Source organism: Epinephelus lanceolatus, chromosome 24 (genome assembly GCF_041903045.1).
Source record: "Epinephelus lanceolatus isolate andai-2023 chromosome 24, ASM4190304v1, whole genome shotgun sequence".
Classification (NCBI taxonomy): domain Eukaryota; kingdom Metazoa; phylum Chordata; class Actinopteri; order Perciformes; family Serranidae; genus Epinephelus; species Epinephelus lanceolatus.
In genome coordinates, this window is record NC_135757.1 from 17,524,979 (window position 1) to 17,548,168 (window position 23,190).

The 23,190-nt window shown below is 42.3% G+C and overlaps 1 protein-coding gene across 5 annotated transcripts in view; it reads right to left on the reverse strand.

Moving 5' to 3' along the window:
• Positions 1-23,190, reverse strand: part of LOC117249751 (receptor tyrosine-protein kinase erbB-4) — a 442,892-nt gene that overhangs the window by 108,885 nt on the left and 310,817 nt on the right. For all 5 annotated transcript variants that reach the window (XM_078165992.1, XM_033615451.2, XM_078165991.1 and 2 more), the window contains exons 10-15: positions 23,039-23,112; positions 22,122-22,212; positions 18,805-19,010; positions 13,966-14,098; positions 6,762-6,855; positions 3,506-3,660 (exon numbers count right to left, since the gene is read on the reverse strand). In XM_078165992.1, the coding sequence (XP_078022118.1) occupies positions 3,506-3,660; positions 6,762-6,855; positions 13,966-14,098; positions 18,805-19,010; positions 22,122-22,212; positions 23,039-23,112 (753 nt within the window). The remainder of the gene's footprint in view (positions 1-3,505; positions 3,661-6,761; positions 6,856-13,965; positions 14,099-18,804; positions 19,011-22,121; positions 22,213-23,038; positions 23,113-23,190) is intronic.

Here is a 23,190-nt window from a genome sequence, read left to right on the forward strand (position 1 = left end):
CAGATTTTCTTGGAAAAGGACAATAAAGAATCAATCAATCATGTCCCACTGAATCTAAAGATATTTGTGTCATGCCTGTGTGTGTGTGTGTGTGTGTGTGTGTGTGTGAGTTGTGACTAAAATATCACAGTGCAGCAATTAAGTCCCTTAATTGCCTCCTTGGGCTGCTGTGTGTGACAGCTCCAACTGCTGACCGTGTTGATGATCAGGCCAAATCAGCAGCCACACTACAATCCCAAACATCCTTTTGCTTTTAGAACATCAGCATGCACCGGGCCCTTGCACCAGGCCCTTTCAACATCCCCCTCAGTCCCCCCAAACCCCTCTGGGGGTTTAAAAACCTTTGAGGCAACAAAATGAGACTTCAGCTTTAAGCGTCTTTTAGCAAGATGCTTACTCTTTACAAGCCGTGAGGCTGCTGCTCTGTTCCTGACACTGACCTTTGACCTCTGTAATGTCTCACTTTGGCTTGTGGCCTCAAATACCCAGCCTCAGCTCCTGGCTTGATGTTAATCCAGAGCACCGTGTGACTCGAGGGCAGGATAAAATGACAAAGCATGATGGAGGTGTTGTCATGCAGACGACAGATTAGTGTTCACAGTGTCAGATATGGGCGTGTGTGTGTGTGTCTGTGTGAGCGAAAGCTGTCATGGGAAGAATTATAACGTCACATCTATTTTCTCCTCTGCTTTCTACCTTTTCTCACCTGCTCCTTCTCCATCCTTTGTCTTCTTTACTCCACCTAAGAGCTCCTTCACTCTGCCCCTATAAAGCTGCACTGATATTATCTACACTTACAGCCTGGCTGCAGTAAAATAAAATGACCTCCTGCTATGTGAGAGGCAGTACAATAAGTCCCTTTCTGCCTCAGACCATATCTCCAGCCTTGTTGCTAGGTTTCAGCGCTCTAACTTTGTTTGCCCAGACCACCGACAAGCTCCACCTCTTCCTTAATGGTACGCTCCCAGGTTTAGTGAAAAAGTAAAAGGCCAAGGCTCAAAGTCAGAGCCACGCCGACTTCAAAAGACAGGCTTGAGAGGATAAAGACATAAACCCAGCACGCTGGTACGTAAAGAAGCAACATTTTCTTTGTGTCCGCAGCCTCCGTGCTTTTGAAGACCAGTCCGGCTTTGGCCTCTGCATTAAAGTGTGTTTGTTTATGGAGAGGCAGGGAAGGCAGCAGTTATTAGTGGCTAAGCTGTGGGTTTATTTACAAGTTTGTTTTGCAGTCTTTGAAGCCCTGTGTTCTGCACTTTAGCAGTCAGAAAACAACACGTCATATCAGGTAACTCTGTATGCTGTCTGATAGAAATGCACTTATTTGCTTTGTCCCCATGAGAAGGTTGCTACCACTCCGGTCTGTCAGTTAAATCTAAAGCTACAGCCTGGAGCCGTTTAGCTTAGCTTAGCTTAGCTTAGTGTAAAAAAAAAAAAAAAAATCCATCTGAGCTTTAGAGGTGCTGGTGGATGGATTTTTTTTTTTTTTACCTTAAGATCGAGTTAAGTTCCAGTTTTTATGCTAAGCTAAGCTAGTTTGCCTGCTGGCTGTAGCTTCACTCAGTACAGAAACATGTAGGTGGTGTTAGCCTTTTCATTTAGCTCTTGGCAAGAAGGCAAATGAGCATATTTTAAAATTTTTTATCATCTGTTGATTAATTAAATTGCTTGGTCATGGAGTTTCCCATATCGAGATACGACGTGCAAGGTACCCTGGGTGTGTTGGTTGTTGACGTTCTGGGACGCCATGTCAAGTTCAGCCTGTTACATGCATTGTCAAAATATACTTCGGTTTTTACAGGAAATGTACGGCCCAAATTCGGTCTCTTTCAAAATAAATGCCACACAGCGAATTACTGTTTTTCCTTCAACAACAACCGCACTTGGTTACGTTTTACCATGTATCATGCTGACATGAAAGGACAGCCTTTTGTCGGTGTCTGATGCTGGAATTCATTGACCAAGCGCCAGATTTCGACGACTTCGGAGTGAGACTGGGTTGCTCCTAAAAACTGTTATTGTTGGTCATGGTCCAAATACAGTGAGAAACCTAACTCTTTTAAAAAGCAAATAGAGGAAGCCCTCTTTTTACTGTTCTGGTGTAAGCAGAATAAGTCAATTTCTCTTCAGTTTTGCTTGCTGGGATGCATTTGATGTGTTGAGTTCTTTCTCAGTCAATAACGACTACTGTAAATTTAACATTTAGGACCTTTACTTGAGCAACTAGCAGGTAACACACATACATGACTCTCAGTCATCCCCAGCTAACTCCCCACCTTGTAACCCGGAACTAAATTGAGCCCACCTTGTGACATCATCACCACAGTATTGTTTCTGAATCAGGACTAAAGCAATAAAAACAAATAGATTGGTCAAAGTTATGATATTGACATCTGAAGTGTGTTGGCTGAGTATTGTACGTGTGCTAGTGCCGTGATTTTATTCATCTCACAGACTGATATTGCAAAGCATGTGCAACTTATAGACCCATGTCTCACTGTAGACTAATTAACAGACAGATCAAACAGAATAGCAGTACGGTGTCTCTCTTAGTGATGCTGGAGAAGCTGTGAGTAAGTGAGTGGGGCGGAGCTGTGTGGAGAGTGTGAGGGACGAGAGATGCACGCTGGTATGCAGAATGTAATGCAACTTCACTGTATATCGATATAAACAGTATTGTCTAAATATATGTCTTGCTTGAAAATATATTGATATATCATACATAGTCAACATATCGCCCAGCCAATGCGATTTTGACTCATCAAAGCGAAATTAAAGAATCTTCGAAAGCATGATGTTGCAATACAGAGCGCTTGAAGGCTTATGTCAAATCATAATTTCAATTGGCAGTGCAAACAAGGAAAAAAGCCTCTAAAGGAATGTACCGTTTGGTCCAAAAACACCTTGCACCAAGGTAAATCTGGACCTTTTGGATCTCCAGTGCATAAACAGTATAATGATGCAGATCCGAGAACTCTTTTCTAAAGATGTAAAGCCCACAAGGAGCTATTGAGGTGAACTTTTGCTCCAGCAGCTGTTTTGACTTGTACTTTTCTATAGAAACTCTTCCAACTCCTTCACTTGCAGCCTTTCCTTTTTGTCTTCCTTATCTTACATTTTCACACAGTACACCCCCCCTTTCCCTGTGGCTTCATATCTCCCCTCCAGCTAGTGTCTCTCTGCGCCCATCCCTTCATTCATAGTTCATCTGCACTATACCCCACATGGCCTAAAGGGTCAATGCATTCTGCCCCTGACTGCAGAGCCATCAGGAGCCAGCTACAGGTCGGGGAATGTTGCGGTCGCAAGATTAAGTCATCTTCTCTCTTTTTTTCTCTCTCTCCTTGGGAAGGGAGGCGCCCAATGTCCGAAGCAGTCTCCGTGATGCTTTTAACAGCATAAAGCACCTAAGCCAGATGGCGCTCAAGGAAGCAAGAAGGCGAGCAAACACTTGAGAGGATAATTTGTATACACAGCAACACATCTTTATGTATGATCCCTCTCTTACCCCTGGGTGCAGTTGGCATGGCAGGGATGACACTCGTTGTTGGCCTTGGCGTACTTAAAGATGAAACTGTTGGCCCCCTGCAGCCCATCCGGGCACTTCTCTACACAGTTGGGCCCATCTTTGAAGTGGAGGCATTTCACACACTGGTCTGGGCCCTGAGAGGAGAGCAGAACAAGGAGACAGGGAGATGAGAGGATGGGTGAGGAGGAGGGAGGTGGCGGACAAGGGATGAATAACGAAAAAGAGGGTGCAGGAAAGGGATTAGCGAGATGGAAAGAGGGGGGAATCAAAAGACAGAAACAAATGTCAGGCAAAAAAAAAAAAAAAAAAATGGGCAAAGAGGTGAAAGAAACCAGCAGACAGAAATAAAGTTAGGGAAAATGGAATGGGATGAATCAGGACGAAAGAATGGAGACAGAAAAATGTATGAGAGGAGAGAATAGAATTGAGCAGAATCAAATTCAAACCTGGTGAATCATGTCAATTTGCTCACTTCCTACCACAGCTAATGTAGCTGGCAGGGCCCACATGAATCCCATTCAGTGATTTATAATGTGCTGAGCATAACTACCAAGACTGTATTCGGCTGCACCCTTGTTTAAATTGGCAAAATGCATAAGGAATCGGGTCGTGTCAAAGTGTGGCACATCAAATGTGATGGAGGAGATGACAAGTGGTAAGTGAGCACGAGCTCAGCTGCAGCCACATCATGAATAAGACATGGACAGCGGCGTGTGTGTGTGTGTATATGTACAAAAGTAGTTATAGAAAACCTGCCTGTGTGTGGTGTGTGTTTTTGTGTTTGAAGTGATGACGGTGTTGATTTAAGTGCGATAGAAGTGTGTGAACTTACAAAACTTGGTGTGTCTGTGTGTATGCGAGAGGTGTTGTCAAGAGGCTCCGCTGTATTCCGGGCGCTGCGAGGTTTGGTGCCGCGCTCTGTTGCTAATGACAACCACAGTGACCTGACGGACAGCTTCTCACAGTTTGAAACATGGAGACACACGCCATCAATAAACATTATTCTCACTTTGCATGTTTGTGTGCATGCATGTGTGCGCGCGCCAGTGCCGATGCATACAGATGTCAGAAAGCATTCGAGTATGTCTGTGTGTGCTGTATGCATGTGTATTTGTGTGTGAGAGGGCCTGTGGATGATTGACTCCAGTGTTATTTACTACTCAACTGTGACCAGCATCTCAAAGTCAGCCGCCTCTTTGCATCCTTGAGGAGTCTCTCTTTCTCTTCATCTCTTCTTCTTTCTCCCTCCCTGTCTGTCTCTCTCTCCAGGGACAGTCATAAAAGTCTAGTCTACCTCTCGGTGCCATCTGAAATCACTTCCCTTATAAAGATATTTCAACTTTAAAAAAGGCTGTGTCTTAATTTTACCAAACTGTCGTACATATACATTTGATAGGGACTATTTTCAGCTGCGGTTCAATATACATTTGACACACTAGCCAATACTTTTGGTACCAGGATGGTGTTGGTACGCTGAAAAGTCCAGTGTGTAGGATTTAGGAGGATAAATTGACCTTTGGCTAAGCCCCACCCCTTTGTGATGGTCTGAAAAGCTGTCGGAGTAAGCATGGAACCCACACTGTAACTAACTGCACTGCCTGAAGAAATCATATTTTTGGAAAAATGAAACCGTGATTCCAGAGAGAAGCAGACAGAGGGGTCTACAGTCTGTGTTTGAAGGATATATCCAGGATGTCAAACTGACTCAGCAGCAACAACAGGTTAAAAAGACAAAGATAGTTAGAAGCTAAAGCTGAACTATAGGCTACAGATCACAGTGTAAAAGTGAACCACCACATCACTGCTGATCGAGACAGAGAACAATGAATATAAAGGGAAACTTTGCTGATATTGAATCAGCTGTGTGGCATCACAGTGTGTGCAGATGAACAGTGTTTGGCTTCGCTGGAGGGGCAGGGATCTCCGAGTCATAGTCAAACAATGTCTATCTGTGCACGCTGTGATGACACACAGCTGGTTGAATACCAGCAAAGTTTCCCTGCTTCCCTTCACTGGTTCCTGTACAGCAGGGTTGTACTTTTTTCATGTTATAATCATTAAAAAGCAAAAGCAGCATGTGTTTACATTCAGTAGGCTATATCTTCAGTAGCTAGCTAGCTAACCCTACACTTTTCAGGGTTTGATTTTGGTTTTGGAACAGGGAAGAAACGTCTATCTTTTTCCAACCTCTCCAGGTAACGAGTATCATTACTACACGACGTGCCCCAGGCACAACATTTAGCTACAAATCCACAGAATCACCCTGAAAATGAAGGAAATCTGAAACGACTGCATTAGAGTCAATGGAGCACAGCTGTGTTGTTGTCAGACCCTGGTTTGAGCCAGCTCAATGCTACGTTACGATATTTTCTTTTACACATAATGTGTGTTGGTTAATCTGGTGGAAGGTTTTTTCTGTCATCAATATTATGGGTTAAAGTGTGATTTGCAGCACCTGCCCCATTGACTCCAATTGAATTGACACCAACGTCTGGCTCCTTGAATGCTGTCACTGTCGTCATGACCGTTCCGTCTTTGAGCTACATTGAGAAGGGGCCCTCTTCTACAGAGCCTGCCATGTTCGACTGCTATGTTTCTCCAGTAGCCCAGACTGGACAAACCAAATACGGACTCTAGGGAGGGTCTTTTGGATTTCTACCTTGCATTTTTACGTTTTACGTAGCAGCGTGAAATCTAATATCTAGATGCCACTAAATCCTACACACTGGGCCTTTAACTTAAAATAAAATACTACTAGTTAATGCTGATATAAGAACTATTTTTTGTGTGTGCATGCATGTGCATCTCTACTGCATTTTAAAGGGAAATTCTAACATTTTGGAGAGCCGTGGTGTGATCACATCCCAGACTCTAAAAGTGACTTTACGGGAAGGTCAGAAACTAATCTCATTTCACTGTTTTGAGAGTGTGTATGTGTGCTTGCCAAAAGCATGCCTCCTAAAGTAGCCATGGTAGTTTATCATTCCTCCCATTAACCTACCATTCACCTTTGCAAACACAGCACTTATATCTTCTGAAATCCTGTGCGCAAAACAGATGGACTCCCACAAAATAAGTTGGAAATCCACTTTAGCACGACACAAGATATGAGGCTATCTTGAACAGAAAAATGAGAGGAGTGGTTTTAATCTAAAAGTGAAAAGTCTACCTCTACAAAGTATCATTGAGGGGGAAAAAGAAGTTGAGTTTGAGGGCGTCTGAAGTGGATTCTTACCTGGCCAAGACATGTCACGGTGTTCCCATCCATCTTCTCACACTGGCTATCACACTCCAGGCACACAGATCCATTGGCAAATTCACGCATTTCCCTGATAGAGATAGTGAAATCGAGATAGAGGTACATGTATTATAGATTTGAGAGCATACCCACATTGAAATATTGATTAGCAGCCTTCTGAGGGAGGATTTTGAAGTATGCTGTGTGCGTATGAGCGCAAGCTGAACATTGAAGCCTTTTGATTTTAAACCAACATGTGATTCGGCATCAAGAAAGCAAGGTTAAAGCTTCATTTACTCATGCCCATCCCCTCGATTCCTACTTGTACTGACTGCTGGAGTGCCCTCTGGTAGAGGGGCGCACAGGGCAGCTCGCTGCCTAAGACTATTTGATCAAGTTAAAGGCTTAGCATGGTCAATATGCTAACAGAGAAGGCCCATGAATAATGAACAGCTTTTTAAATCATGGGCAAACATGAGGGGATGCGTGGAGGGAGAAGGAAGTGAGAGGAGAGCTGGTGGGAGGGAATGAGAAAAGGAAAGGATGGCAGGAGAGGCCAGAAAGAGGGCATGGACAGAAGTTGGCTTTGGATAGGTGGAAGGGGAAGGTGCAGAGGGAGGGAGGAGAAAAAAGATTAAGGCAGGCATGCACAGAACAACAAAAAAACGAGAGAAATGTTTATCCTCTAATCAAATCCAAGAATCATTGCAGTATGTGCAGGTAGCAGGAGCTCCACCAGACTCTTTATATGGCCAGTTAGAGCAATGCGTGTAGTTCATGATGGTTTTATTTTTCCACTTAGACTTGCGAAGGAATAGAGGCAAACAATAGAGCTCAATATTGGGTTTATACACTGCAATTACACCGACAGGAGCTGCACAGTGCCTCAGGCCATACTGCTGAATCCTAAAATGTGGATATGTGTGTTTGTGTGTGTGCACCCGATCTATAAATTTCTCTCTTTGTTTGTGTTGGAATCAGCGCATTATCTCTGTTTTTTGAAGTGGGACGTCTCTAGCGAGCAGAGGATGGCTGCTGTCAATAACAACCGCTGCCGATCAAAAACACTTTTCACATCAGAGGGATCGATGAGCCGATGCAGAGGACAGACGTCCTCAGAGGAGGAGGATTCACCCAGTTACAAACAAGCCCACTTTCTCCTTTCTCACAGTGGCGAGATAATGAGAGGGACTTTTGTTTGGAGCATTTTGTTTGTATTTGCATTGGATGCTACCAGAGTGGAATAAAGATTCAACAGATTCCTCCTTGTGAGGTTTTCTTTTTTTCTTTTTTTTTTTTTTTATTGTGATCTTGCGCTGAAGAAATTGAATCTCCTGCGGGTACGTGTGTTTTATCCATTTTCATGTGGTGAATATTAGATGAAAACCTTTTTAGGCTTGTTGGATCTGAAAGCTACAAAACAGAAAAGAGACATTTTCGACACAAAAACAGCAAAGATAAAATACTACATTTACAATACTACGCTGAGTCTTAATGTCAGCACGTCCTTTAACGGTCCTAATGGTCATCGTGCTCGCAGCAGTTCGTCTCAAACATCCAAACATACAGTATCACAGAGCGTCAATTTATTAATGATGTTTTCCTTGGATTCAAAGGAAACTCCCTTTGCTCTCTTTACATTTCTCCCTCGCCTTTCTTTCCCTTGTTCCAAAATAAATTAGATTTCTCTCCTGGAAGCTCTGTCCAGGGGAATCCTTGAGAAAAGGGCCCAGGCAGTGGAGAGATATCTCTTTTGTTGGTCGAGGAGAAAAAAACTACATGGTGGAGAATGGGTGAGAGACAAAGACCTCTGCAGCGGTGCTCTCCAGGGTCATTTCCATTCCGTCAAAGCCGTTCCTCCTGATTGGCCCCCTTCACGGCTGGAAGTGTGCACCAAGGCCCCATCGGGGGATGGCCTGATGGGGGATTAGCCCTGTTTTAGCAGAATTTAAGCAGGACTGTGGCTACAATTCAGACCTCCAAACCTCCAGCAAACCAAAGCATAGCCAACCCACCAGAGCAACTTTTTTAATTAAACACTTTCAATGCCTTCCTAATCCGCTTCCTTCCTCCTCCTCCAACCCCAGTGGACACCATCTCAGACGTTTTCTTTTCCCCTCTCGCACTCCTTTGCTCCTCCTTTGTTTTATTCAACAGCAGTATAAACTAAAGGGAATTAGCGCCTTTCCTCATTAAGAATGAAGACATATAACGAGGGGCGAGCTGAGGAATCTCAAGGTCTAAAATCACCAACCTGGAAACATATTTAATGAGCTAACGCTAAATTATGTAGAGATACACAGTCCAATACAAAAGATTCAGAACAACGGCAGATATCAAGTCAATCAAGTCTACATAGGGTGGAACCCCATTTACAGTAACTAAACCCAATCATTCCCTAACCTGTGAGATACCACTGAAGCAGGTACCAGTGTCAAAACATTACACTCTATGCAGATGATACCATACTGTCATACTGAAACACTATGGTCCCCCTTAACAAGCATAGTTAGCAGCTTGCTTATTAGCATGGTGAAAATAAGTAGCTATTTCTCCAACAATTTAGAATACACTTTTGTTTGTATCCATAGAATAATCTTTGGGTCATATAATCTAGATTCTACTGACAACGATAATGGTATTTCCCTCCATAGACATTTTTCAACACCAGGTAACAACAAAACTTCCCAGAGTCAATTTATTAAAATCCCACAGAAAAAAAGAAATGATACACTCTTCTTACAGTGCACCACATTCAGTTATCTGAAAACTTAACAAATGCTAATAGAACTAGGGCTGCCCCCGACTAAGAATTTTCCAAGTCGACCAATAGTCGTCATTTATGGCCATTAGCCAACCGGTGTTAATGACACTTTACTCTGAACCTTTTGACTTCATTCTAAAATACAAATACATATAAATATATCTATAAAAATCTCTTTCTTATGCCCGGCATAAATACTGAAAATCTGACTTTTTTTTCTACATTTCAATTTTATTCTCAACACTTTGACTTTATTCTTGACATTTTCAACTTTATTTTTCAAATGCAAAACATACATATAAAACAGTTTCCTCCTCTCTGATTTTTCCCTTTACTCCTGGCTCTACCAATCTTCAGTAGAAATTAACCAGACTAGATTTCAACACTTAAATTACAGTGTTAGTCAGTCAGTTCAAACTAAAAATATCACGGCATCAGGATTGAGGACAGAATTACCTTTAAAGTTCATACCTGGCTGTCTGTGTTGAAGCATGGTCCTTTTTTTGCCCTTTTTACTGTCTTGTAAAATAAGAAATGGCTGAAACAGTCTCTCTCTGTCTGAACTAGATTAAAGTGGAGGTATATTAAGACATGCAGCAGCCACCACTCATAAATCCTGAGATAAAGTTTACCATTTTATTACTGGAGACAGTTATTGCACCAAACACTGTATCCTGTGAAACAGAACAGGCTCGTCCTCTCTTTCTGAGAGACATAATAAGCACTGCTACTGTATATTTCATTCACAACTAAGCTCTTATTAAAAAAATTACCATTCTTTATTGTAGCAGTATTAGTCTAGAACTTAAGATGCCAATAACTCTAACTATTTAAATTTATTCTATCCACTGTGCTCAAGTCCTTCAGTGATCCGTGTTTGTTTCTTTATGTCGACTATAAGAGATAGTGGTGAGATATCAGTTTTGTTCTATGGAAAAGAGGCTAGTTAAACCTAAATTGGACAAAAGACCAGCAGATTTCATGCTTATTCTTAGAATTAATTTAATACTCTACTAAAGGCTGAAACTTTGCTCTCTAGGGACATTTTAAGGATCGAATTTAAAGCCTCTTCTGATTCACTTTCTTTCTTCTTTTTATGTCCTGTTGTAGTCTTATTCACATGGTAAATAGGCTCTATTTTCTTAATATATTCTCTGAGATCTAATCAAGGGGTTTAGTTATGCCGATACACACTAGGGGAGAAATAAGATGATTTTTGGCCCGATTCCCTTAGGAATCCGAACAATCGTCAGCAAAGCCCTGACTTTTTTGTTGGTTCTAAAGAAGACCTTGCCAGATTTTCCTGTGGCATAAGGTATGATAAAAATGTTTCTAACATCCCCTAATATGCTTGAAGTCCAACCTGGCCATACTGATTTCAAATATTAAACATTTAATATTTCAGGGTGTCCACATGCACAGTTCGTACATATATACATACACCAAAAGTCCGCACACAGAGACAAACAACACAGGACTTTCATACAGTAGACCAGGGTTTGGAACCATGTAAAACTTAGTGAACTTAGATTTATCTTAAGGTACATAGTCACCATGTTTCTCATCCTAAACCCAGCCCACTGAACTTTACATGCCGAAACATTATCTATACCTATACCTACAATTGTATGAGGATACCTTGAGTATTTATGATCCAATATCCTGTTGTGAAAGATGCACCCCGAGGGTGAGTGAGGATCGCAGATGGTCCTGCAGGTCTAAAAGGATTTACTCATTTCTAACTTGCGCTGTAAAACGTGCATTCCATGTTCATGCCATCTCCACTTTATCAATGTCTGATTGCGAGAGATTTCAGATAATAAATGTCGGGACTCTGGTTGTCCAAATGAAATCTGTTAAGCCCAGTTTCCACCAAACACTTTCAGTATGGTACCTCTGGAACCAAAAGTAACCCTTCAGACATGACACCTAGACCCTAGGTCCGCTGAGCGTTTCCACTGCAGACAGTACTCTTTTATGTGGGCAGGGTTGTTGTCATTCACTACTCCGTCCAGCACTCACCGATTTCCTCCTATCAGTCCGCACCTCGTTTATCTTCCACAGAACAGGGTTGCACACTGATATTCAAAAATAGTGAGTTAGTTCATTTAGTTCTTCTCAGACAAGCTCAGGGGTTAAGTGCATGGGCCAGTTTTCAGTAAACCACTGACCAGAGTGTAATCTTACATCTTTGGTCTGAAAAGTGAAGCCACTGCATTCTTTCCAATGACCAGGAGGGGGCGGCTCCACTGGTTGCATAAAGAAGTCAGATTGTTTGGAAATCTACAAGAAGATGACCCTACTTCTCACTTGAATTACTCCCTCAGTAAACATTTTTCTGTTGAGTTTATGGTCTCAGTTGCAAGTTTCAAGATCCAACCCTGGCTCCTCCACAGCTCCATCCTGTTGTCAAAATATGGTCACTTCTGACTCCAAAAATCCAAGACGGCAATGGCCAAAATACCAGATTTAAAGCTTCAAAACTAGAATCTACAATCCATTGAGTGACATCACATTGGATACGTCCACTTCTTTTATTACAGTGAGTGCTCCTGGGGCATTTTTGCAGTAGAAATCAACTTTTGTATTGGCTTGAGTGAGACAGAGAGCATAAAGTAGCAGTCACCAGAGGGAATAACACACGTTATCCAAGGTTTCCATCTCAAGAAAGCCTCCCTTTATCTGCCAGAGATACATGGTGCTCAGCAGGTGGTGACTTCTTTCAGTCAGGCACACCTTCAGGTTATGGACGTTTCAGATCCACAATTCAGGCCGGCGACACAAAGCAAGAAGGAGGTCCGTCGAATGTTACTTACAATGCATCACAGTGACTGACTGTATTTACAGTATAGGAAACAAGTGTGCTTCAGCAGCTCCCTGCCACGCACCTCATCCTCACCAGTCTTCTTCAAAGCCTTTGCTGTGAGCTGTTTTTCCCGGCAACTTCAAAGCCTCCCTCCCACTAACGGTGCTGGGAAAAAGGACCGGCAACAAGTCAACATGACCGAGGGTTGCTCGCTCTCACACACCCTCTCTTGCACACATACGTGCACTCTCTCCTCTTCCCCCGGGGAGAACACAGGCTTGACATCACTGCTTGCAAGAAAGTCATATTTATCTTGTGGCAGACGCTGCCGGTACGGTCTTATTTTAGATGGATGCTTTCAAGTGTTGTGATTCACAACATCTCCACGTTCATTCAAGAGTAGCACAAAAGACTGGAAACTACATTTACAAAGAAGTGTTTCTCCCCAGGTGAGTTGGCAGTGATCTTTTTGATGTGCCTCTTGGCGGCATAAAGCAATGACCTGAATGCAATTATGCACGCTGAAAACAGAACATCAGTGGATTGTGAGGACACTCTAAGGGCCTTTGTCGCAAATGTCAGTCATTTCACAGTTCAGAGCAGTAAACACTCTTGTCTGTCAGCCCAAATGGGCAATTTGCAATAAAATATAACCCTTTAACAATATATTCAAATTGATTTTAGACTCTGAATGTAACATGCAGCCAAATGTTCCTTTAACTGTTCACGTTAACTGTTCGCAGAGTGAAATTCCTTATTGGTTCATCTCATTACATTCATGCCAATCTGCAATTAGACTCTCCTCCTCCAGAGCCCTTGAGAATGCTTTGACTTCATTCTCATGCATCAAAGCTGTTTAAATTGATTTTATTTCCTCTGCTTGTCATGTATGGCTGTTTGCAGGGGAATTAATGCACTCTCCTGAAAGCATAATGATCTGACATTCAGGGAAATGCTCGTTTTTGAGTCACGTTTAAAGATTTGTGTCAGATCAGCTCAAACATACAACTGGACAATAAAGTTGCCCAGAATGCATCAAAATTATATTATTTAACCCTTTGAACATTGGTATTTTTGCTTATTGTGATATCATTTCTTGGGGTATTTTCAAATGCTTTATATCCCTTATGTCTGTACAAATGAAGCTGAGAGGTAATGTGTGTCAGAAAACCATAATAATTGATAAAAGTACTAAAATTGTGTCATAAATTAAAAAAAAAACAGTTTTCAGCATTTTTGACAAAATAAGTACACAAAATAATTTGTTCCAAAAGATTTTTCAATGTAGAAACATTAAAAAAATGTCCTTACATTCCATAAATTATTTAAACTATGTACATTACTTAGTTTTTGAGATATGCTCATTTCTATGAGCAGAGTGCAAATGCGTTTTGATAGTTTCTCTAATCAGTCCTCTGGCGCAACTGCATTTTTGCATGGATTTGCATCGCATGTAATGTCACACAAGCACACAACATGATGACATGAAAGACAGAAGCCTTAGCTCTCTGCTGCTAAAATAAAAAATGCTCTGGGTCTTATGGTTTCATTTTAGATTGATTTAAACAGCATCATGCAAACAACAATCTCCCAAGAGTTAAAAAAATAGGCTGTGTGACTGGACTCCTCACCTGTCAAAGAGGTTGCAGGACTCCACACAGGTGCGGCCTCGTCTGAAGTATCGGCAGGAAAGACACTGGTCGGGCCCTGGGCCCCAGCACCCGTCGTCTGAACACATCCGATCACACACCATTCGCTGCTGAGCTGTGGAGAGAAAGGACGTTAATAAATCAATCAACAAAATACAAACATGGGTTTCTACCATTAAGTCTGTTTTTATACATCACTACTTTTGCGTGGGAACTCTTTCAGGCCTCGTTTTGTACGTTCGCAGTGTCCGCAGTGTGAGACTTCTGTAAATAATTTGGCTTTGGTAAAAACCTCCTGAATGTTTGGATCTTAAGTTATCAAAGAAAAAATGTCAGCACACATTAGCAGGTGCTGGGTGAGCTGGCTGTCTGTGATGAGCCAAGCAGCATCAGAGAAACACTTATTTGTAACGTGAAACTGCTAAATTCAGTGTTTTTACCGGTTTTGATCACCTGGTTTGTTTGTTTAGGAGAGGAGGAGACCTCTGCGGATAATTCAGCTTCCAGTAAAAACCTGCTGAACAATGAACACAGCCCTAGTGTGTGTGTATCTATGTGTATTCATACCTTGGAGAAAAGTGTTTCCTGAAATTTGTGTGTAAGTCAATCAATCAATCAATCAATCAATCAATCAGTTTTATTTAAAAAGCCCAATATCACAAATCACAATTTGCCTCACAGGGCTTTACAGCATACGACATCCCTCTGTCCTTAGGACCCTCGCAGCGGATAAGGAAAAACTCCCCCAAAAAAAACCTTTAACGGGGGGAAAAAAAAACGGTAGAAACCTCAGGAAGAGCAACTGAGGAGGGATCCCTTTTCCAGAACGGACAGACGTGCAATAGATGTCGTACAGAACAGATCAGCATAATAAATTAACAGTAATCCGCATGACACAATGAGACAGAGAGAGAGAGAGAGAGAGAGAGAGAGAGAGAGAGAGAGAGAGAGAGATGCAGGTAATGACAGTAGCTTACAACAACATTGTTGAAAGTAATAATATTATAGTTATAGTTCTGGCTACTGTGGTACAATATGTTGAAAGTATGTATTAATATCTGGCAGTATACATGTGTGACAATAGTCATATGTGTATAATAACAGTAGAAGTATGACTAATGACTAATGATGGCAGCAGCAGCAGGAGGCATCTGGCAGGACGACGGCAGCAGCACAGCCTCACAAGTCACACTGTCCAGGCACCGCAGCGATATGAGTTAATCTGAGAGACAGTGGAGCACAAAGGCTCCGGAGAAGAAGCCGAGTTAGTGACATCCAGAATGGCCGAGTTAGCAAGATGCAGTAACAGAATACGAGAGAGAGAGAGAGAGAGAGAGAGAGAGAGAGAGAGAGAGAGAGAGAAAGAAGGAGAGAAGGTGCCCGGTGTATTATAGGGGGGTCCTCCGGCAGACTAGGCCTAAGTCAGCCTAACTAGGGGCTGGTACAGGGCAAGCCTGAGCCAGCCCTAACTATAAGCTTTATCAAAGAGGAAAGTCTTAAGTCTAGTCTTAAATGTGGAGATGGTGTCTGCCTCCCGGACCGTAACAGGAAGATGATTCCACAGGAGAGGAGCCTGATAGCTGAAGGCTCTGGCTCCTGATCTACTTTTGGAGACTTTAGGGACCACGAGTAACCCTGCGTTCTCAGGGCGCAGTGTTCTGGTGGGATAATATGGCACTATGAGCTCTCTAAGATATGACAGAGCTTGACCATTTAGAGCTTTATAAGTTAACAGAAGGATTTTAAATTCAATTCTGGATTTTACAGGGAGCCAGTGCAGCGAAGCTAAAACAGGAGAAATATGATCTCGTTTCTTAGTTCCTGTTAGTACACATGCTGCTGCATTCTGAATTAGCTGGAGAGTTTTTAAGGACTTACTAGAGCTACCTGATAATAGAGAGTTACAGTAATCCAGCCTAGAGGTAACAAAAGCGTGGACCAATTTTTCTGCATCTTTTCGGGTCAGGATAGGCCTAATTTTTGCAATATTACGCAGATGAAAAAACACAGTCCATGAGGTTTGTTTTAAATGAGAATTAAAAGACAAATCTTGATCAAATATTACTCCGAGGTTTTTTACGGTAGTGCTAGAGGCCAGAGCAATGCCATCTAGAAAAACTATGTCATCAGATAAAGAGTCTCTGAGTTGTTTGGGGCCAAGAACAATAACTTCAGTTTTGTCTGAATTTAACATCAGGAAATTGGTGCTCATCCAAGTTTTTATGTCTTTAAGGCAGTTATGGAGTTTAGTTAATTGATTACTTTCTTCTGGTTTCATCGATAAATACAACTGAGTATCATCCGCATAACAATGGAAATTTATAGAGTGATTTCTAATGATGTTACCTAAAGGAAGCATATATAGAGTAAATAGGATTGGTCTGAGCACAGAACCTTGCGGAACTCCAAAACAAACTTTAGTACGTAAGGATGATTCATTATGAACGTCAACAAACTGAAAATGATCAGATAAATAAGATTTAAACCAGCGCAGTGCAGAACCTTTTAGGCCAATTAAGTGATCCAGTCTCTGCAGTAGAATTTGATGGTCAATTGTGTCAAACGCCGCACTAAGATCTAATAAAACAAGTACAGAGACAAGTCCTTTGTCTGAAGCAATCAGAAGGTCGTTTGTAATTTTAACTAGTGCTGTCTCAGTGCTATGATGCACTCTAAATCCTGACTGAAATTCCTCAAATAAATTATTATCATGGAGAAAATCACACACCTGGTCTGCGACTACTTTCTCAAGGATCTTTGACATAAAGGGAAGATTAGATATCGGTCTATAGTTGGCAAACACCTCTGGATCCAGGGTGGGCTTTTTTAGTAGAGGTTTAATTACAGCTACCTTAAAAGACTGTGGTACATAGCCTGTTAATAAGGATATATTGATCATATCTAATATATGAGTGTTAACTAAAGGAAAGACCTCCTTAAGTAGCCTAGTTGGGATGGGGTCTAAGAGACACGTTGACGATTTAGATGAAGAAATCACTGCGGTCAATTCTTGAAGAGAAATTGGGGAGAAGCAATCTAAATATATATTAGGTTTTACAGCTGTGTTTGAGGTTAGATAGGTACTATCTGAGGACAGGAGGTCATGAATGTGACCTCTAATAGTTAGAATTTTGTCATTAAAAAAGCTCATAAAAACATTACTGCTAAGGGCTAAAGGAATACAAGGCTCAATAGAGCTTTGACTCTCAGTCAGCCTGGCTACAGTGCTGAAAAGAAACCTGGGGTTGTTCTTATTGTCTTCTATTAATGCTGAGTAATAGTTTGCTCTGGCATTGCGGAGGCCCCTCTTATAAGTTTTGAGACTGTCTGTCCAGATTAAACGAGATTCTTCCAGTTTGGTTAATTGCCAATTCCTTTCAAATTTGTTTTAATTTACGGGTTTGAGAGTTATACCAAGGAGCGAACTTTCTTTGCTTTTTTAACTTCTTTTTAAGAGGAGCTACAGAGTCAAGTGTTGTTCGCAGCGAGCCTACGGCGCTATCGACAAAATGATCAAAGTCGGTACAGGAAGCCTCTGTTACTGAGGGACTTGGTATTGAATTTAACGACGGAGTAATCTTTTCCTTAAATTTTGCGACAGCACTATCTAGTATGTGTGTAAGTATGTGTTTTCTAGCCAAGGAGCTGCCCAGCCGTGTGAGTAAACTTGGTATTCCCCACACATCTGTCATTAAAGACTGCCCCCAACCAAAACCCTTAGCCCTTTTTTTCCAGTCGAAACCACAACAATCAATGCTGTTCATCAGACTCGGCACGTCCTCCATCCGGTGAGTGACACCCACATCCCTGGGTGTGTCACCCGGTGGGGGGGGCCCTTTGTCAACAGCCGAGCAGTCAATGGTAGACAGGGGGTTGAGCCTAATGAAGAGGGCCGTGTAAGGCCCCATCGATTGATCTCTAACACACACATACACCACACTCATTAACTGGCTAATGATATCAACTGCAGCTTGGCAGGGCTGAGAAAAACTACGGTGGTTCATGCTTTTGTTTTCTAGTTATCTCTGTCTGGTTACTCAGACATAAGAACATAATTTGCAATTAATTACAAAGCTGTAGTGATATTTCCTCCCAGTGTTATCTGTCAGACATTTCCACACTCTCCTTGAACAACATTGTGCAGTCATTTTCCACCATCTGCAGCTGAAGCCACATGTAGACTATTCATCATTCCATCAGGTTTCCGCTTCCCTGTGGCTAGCAGTGAGCTTAATCCACCTCTGTGCATGACGCATTAAGCACTTTCCTCACAGCGAGCTGAATAAGGGCTTTCATGGCCAAGGAGCAAACGATGCCGGTGACACAGTCGCCTTAGAAACCGGCATGTCAGTGTGTAAGACCGGGACAGAGTTTTGCAGAGATATGCGGGGAGTTTGGAATTAATTAGATGTCTAATATGAAAGAAAATAAGAGAACAGGGGGAACTTAATAGGTGTTTGGTTACCACCGGTTGTGAATTAAGATAAAACATGTGTACTGAATTATAGTGTGTATCAGCACGTGTGAGTTTCCTCTAAAATTCCCAAACTGAAAACAATGACAATTTCTTTTAATGTGGCTGATAGCACAAACCCCAAATAGTTTTTTTTTCAACCAACAAGGCAACTTTGCAACCATAGAATTTAACTTTACAAGTCCAAGTGGAAGACAAAGAGCCAACTGAGCCCCGCTTGATTGTTCTTATAACTTCTGCTTAGTGGCATCTGACATCCTGAATGAAAATGTAATCAAATACTACAAACGTCTAAACATGTTGCAATATTGCTCAGAGTGTGCAGAGTTTTTAAGACAACTACTCACTGCATTCCTTTGGATCCCTGTTGTTGCGGATGAGGACTTTCTGGCTCGGTGTCCGGAAGAGCGACGTCCAGTTGACGGTGTTGTAGAAGCACAGGCGGCTGTTGTTGAAGATGTAAACGTTTCCGGCACTGATCTCGTCCAGCGACTGGAATTGAAGGGATGAGATCCAACGCTGCTTCAAGATCAACAGAGAAATACCACTTCCACTGTAGGAGAAAAGGGAGGGAGAGGAGAGAGATCATGAGAAATCAGAAGGAAGTAGATATGAAGACAGAGAACATAAAATGAGGGAAAGAAGGGAGGAAGAATATATCAAAAAATGAGCATAAAGTGAAGATGCATGGTTTTAAAGAATGAGGTCAGGAGAAGAAATGTGGTGAGAAACAAAGAAAGGAAAGGGTGCCAAAGGAATGGGAGGAAGGGGAGAGCTAACAGCCAGACAAAAGGAGATCAAGAGGAGAGCTTGACGGGTGCAACAAGGTTTTTAAAAGATGGTTAAAATTGAGGAAAAAGAAAGGAGTAAAGCACTAAGAAAAAGAGGAGGAAGATGCAGAAGGAGGTTGCTCCAGCTCTGAATGAAACATTGCTGAGCTACAGGCTCATCACTGGTGTTTACAAGGCGGTATCTCCTTTGACTGCCAGCACTATCGGATCCATCACTTGTAAGCGAACACAGAAGCCGTTATCAAAACAGGGCTAAGCTGCTTGACAGCAGCTCTTCAAAGAGCCTCTGTGCAGAGCGACACGGCCTGCAGGCTCATTAGCCCCAACAGTGGCCATCCAAATATAGCAGAACAGCAAGAAAAAGAGAGCGGCATAAGGGTCTTTCTGAGAAAGCACCCCCAATAATATGAGCATGTCATCTGCATATAAGTAAATGATGCATGTGTAATCTGACTCAAAGATGTAAAAAGTGACACTTAAGTTTAAAATTAAATGTGTTACTCAACTTGTCACTGAAGTCCTTAACTGCCTGCATATGTGCATGCCATACAAGAGGGCCCAGGAGGTAAAGCAAACACTGAATCTTGAGTCCTAATATGTTTTTTGTTGTTGTTGTTGTTGTTGTTGTTGTTGTTGTTGTTTTTAGGGATTTTAGGAGTTTAAAGTCTACAATTCTGGAGAAAGATTGCAGATTTTCTAACTCAACTCCAAACAAACATACCCCTCCCATCAGTACTCCCTCCGAAGCTCTGGTAATATCTTTGTCATACATTACTACCATGGTGTAGCTCCGTTCCTTGTGGGCGAGAGTAGCCAGCATACTGTTGTGTGGTAAATGAAGCAGGGGGTTTCATTTCATTCATTTCCACATCCTGGTGGATTTTTGTCATGCGCCAATTTATGATGGAAATGTCTTTTTTTAAGGGCATTATGGGGGGGACCACAGACTGTATCATCATAAAGATGGACAACATGAAAGTTTCCCAAAGATGAGGCCAAAACAACTCACTCGCCCCCTGGTGGCTGGCTGCAGTATAGGTCAAAAACCCACTCAATGTTAGCATATAGGACATGGGCCACTACAAAATTAAAGTATATATCAAATAATTTTACGCCAGGATGGTATCTGTTATTTTAGGTTCATAATTTACTGCTGTGTACACCAATCAGAGCGCTTGCGAGCAATGACGCTGTACAGAACAGGTGTGAAGGGAAGACTCTGGGAACAGGGAGGGACTAACGAGACAGGTGTGACAGAAAACAGGTGAGAAAACACACAAAAGACAGGAAGTAAAAGCAGGCAGGACACATGAGGAGAGAATCTACAAAATAAAACAGGAAGCAGATTAAACATGAATCATGACATGAAACAAGAAACACAAACAGGAAACTCCAAAACAAAGTCCAGTATGAACACCTGATTTCTTTTCAGCACACATACAGAATGGACCGTAGGGTGACATCTGCTAAATTTGAAAAATCTGTGTTGGATGAGTAGCCGTTCACATGCTGCGCCTTTAACTGCCTGGAAAACGCAAGGTCAGGTGCTGGAGCGCAGCAGGTTGCGTCTAAGGTTGCTAAGCAACCTTAACCACCACGGTATCATAGCCTATTTACCCGAAATCCTGAGTGCAGAGCAGTGGCGGCTGCTGGTCTTTCAAGGAGGGGAAGCTCATTTTCGGCCTCCATTATAAAATGTCTCTGTTTATTTATATGTAAATTCTACCCTCTGGGGCTGCTGCGCGAGGCTAGTGTGTCCGCCTGTGAGTGCTTTGGGACGGTGGAGGGGCTCACAGCACCCGCTGCTCGTTGGGGACAGTAACTGCAGAGCGACAGAAGTCAGAGTCTCCAAACATGAGTACAGCCTCCAATAACACCAGAAAAAGATGCTAGATTTGTCGCTAGTCGTTTTTAACAAAGAAAAAGTCACTAAGAGGATTGGAAAAGTCTCCAGATCAACTTGGAACAATGGAATGAAATGAAACTTGAAAAATACTCCGGTGGTTTATATTTCAAGATCGCTGATTCGCTCATTTCGCTGTCAATCAAAAAGGGATTCAGCCTCAGACAGATCATCCAATCATCATGCAGAAGCCCAGCGTCCAGGCCAGCCGAGGCCAGCCCACTGCCCCATAGACCCCCAGAGACGCTGAGCGTCTGATGGGCAGGTCAAAACCGAGCATTTATCCAATGACTGTCTAGTTTCGCTGCAGTGGAACAACCCACTCTATGCTTCCCCATTGAAGTCTTTGGATGCTGAGCTTCCACTGTTTAATGCACTGTGACGCTACAGGAATGAATGAGAAGAAAGTCGCGTCAGTGACCTGTGATAAGTAGCTGATTCTGAACAAAAGTTGAACACGTTCTAGCGCATATTTAGTCAGTGAAATGTAAACACAACAATACATATTTGACCACTTATTTTTTTGACATTTTAGGGGAAGCTGAGCTTCCCTTGCAGTCTTAGAGCAATCGCCACTGGTGCAGAGCTGATCTCCTTCCAGGCGCTGTTTCGTCCATGGGACAGATATGCAGCCCTGAACCAAAACAATCAACTTTTCCATATTTATCACAGACTGCTATTTATGGAAGAAGGGAAAGATATCTGTCAGCTGTAATTGGTTGCTCCTCATCACATGACGTGGTGAGCGCTGCTGAATTCCAAAAGATGAACTCAGTTCATCTCGGGGGGCAGCCATCACACCCTGAAAAATAGGCGCTCAGGAATGCTTGTACCGTGATAGGGTCGCTCTGGCCTTTGAGCGCGCCTGCCGGGCGTCTACACTGAAAACGCGGCATGTGTACGGCCCCTTAGAATCAAGGACTCCACCTTCAACCAAGAAAGTTAGACCGATGGTAACATTAAGACATACCTGTAAAGAGATCTACCACCAATGGTTGCCAGGCTGGAAAAAACACTCAGATCTGTCATGTTCTCAGGCCAGGACTGGATGTTGAGGTAACCTAAAGAGAACAGCATGTGCTAATGAGTAAACTTATCTCTGGATGCCATTTTTCTTTCAGTACAATGATGAAAAGGAGATGAAAGAAAAGGGAAGAGGAGTCTAGAGCGTATTTGATGAAGGAACATATGATTCGTGGGCACAGAAATACAGAAAAAATCCCTTTGCTGCCTCCATTCATTGGTCATGGAGTTGCACCGCCTCTGTGAAGTTTAAGCAAGAATCCATTCTGTGTAAAAAATGTGTTCGGAGAAGACAATATACGCTAATTAAAAGAATGGATTTAATATTCTGCACAATCGGCCCGGTTGCACTTGCCTTTAATGACAGATTACATCAAATCAGGATCTGTGGAAATGACATTAAAGGGATAGAGCAGGAAATGGCTGGGATAGAATGGCCATTGCTCTTTCTTATTGCTTGGGTTTTTCATTATGAAAATGCAGTTTCACTCCATTAGCTGTTTGGCTCAACTGCAAGTCACAGTTTAATATGACAAAAGGGTTTGTATACGAGGTATTGCTCATCCCTTAAGGCCTCTAATAGTTAATGAATAAATACACACTAAAGCATGCACACACACACAGCGGCGCATTACAGTAAGCATGTATAACTATCAGACATACACACACACACACTCAATAACATAATATCCACCAGAGCACCTTTTAGAGTTCACTGAAAAAAAATATCAGTTTTCCACTTTCCTCTCAGAGCTTGCTTTTCCTGCCTCAGAGGCAACATAATTCACACACACAGACACACACACCACAATATTGTTTTGCTCAGTCAACTTCTCCAAGGTGACCCCAGTGAGGCTGTCTCACCTGTGATCTCTTTCACAGTGCGGAACACGTTGAGACGCTCAGGGTCCAAAGGTCCAATACCATGATACATGTCCCTGAAGAAAGCAAACAGAGAAAGTGAATACTATCTTTTTAAAAAATGGTATCCATCTATTGCTACAGCATGTCCTTAT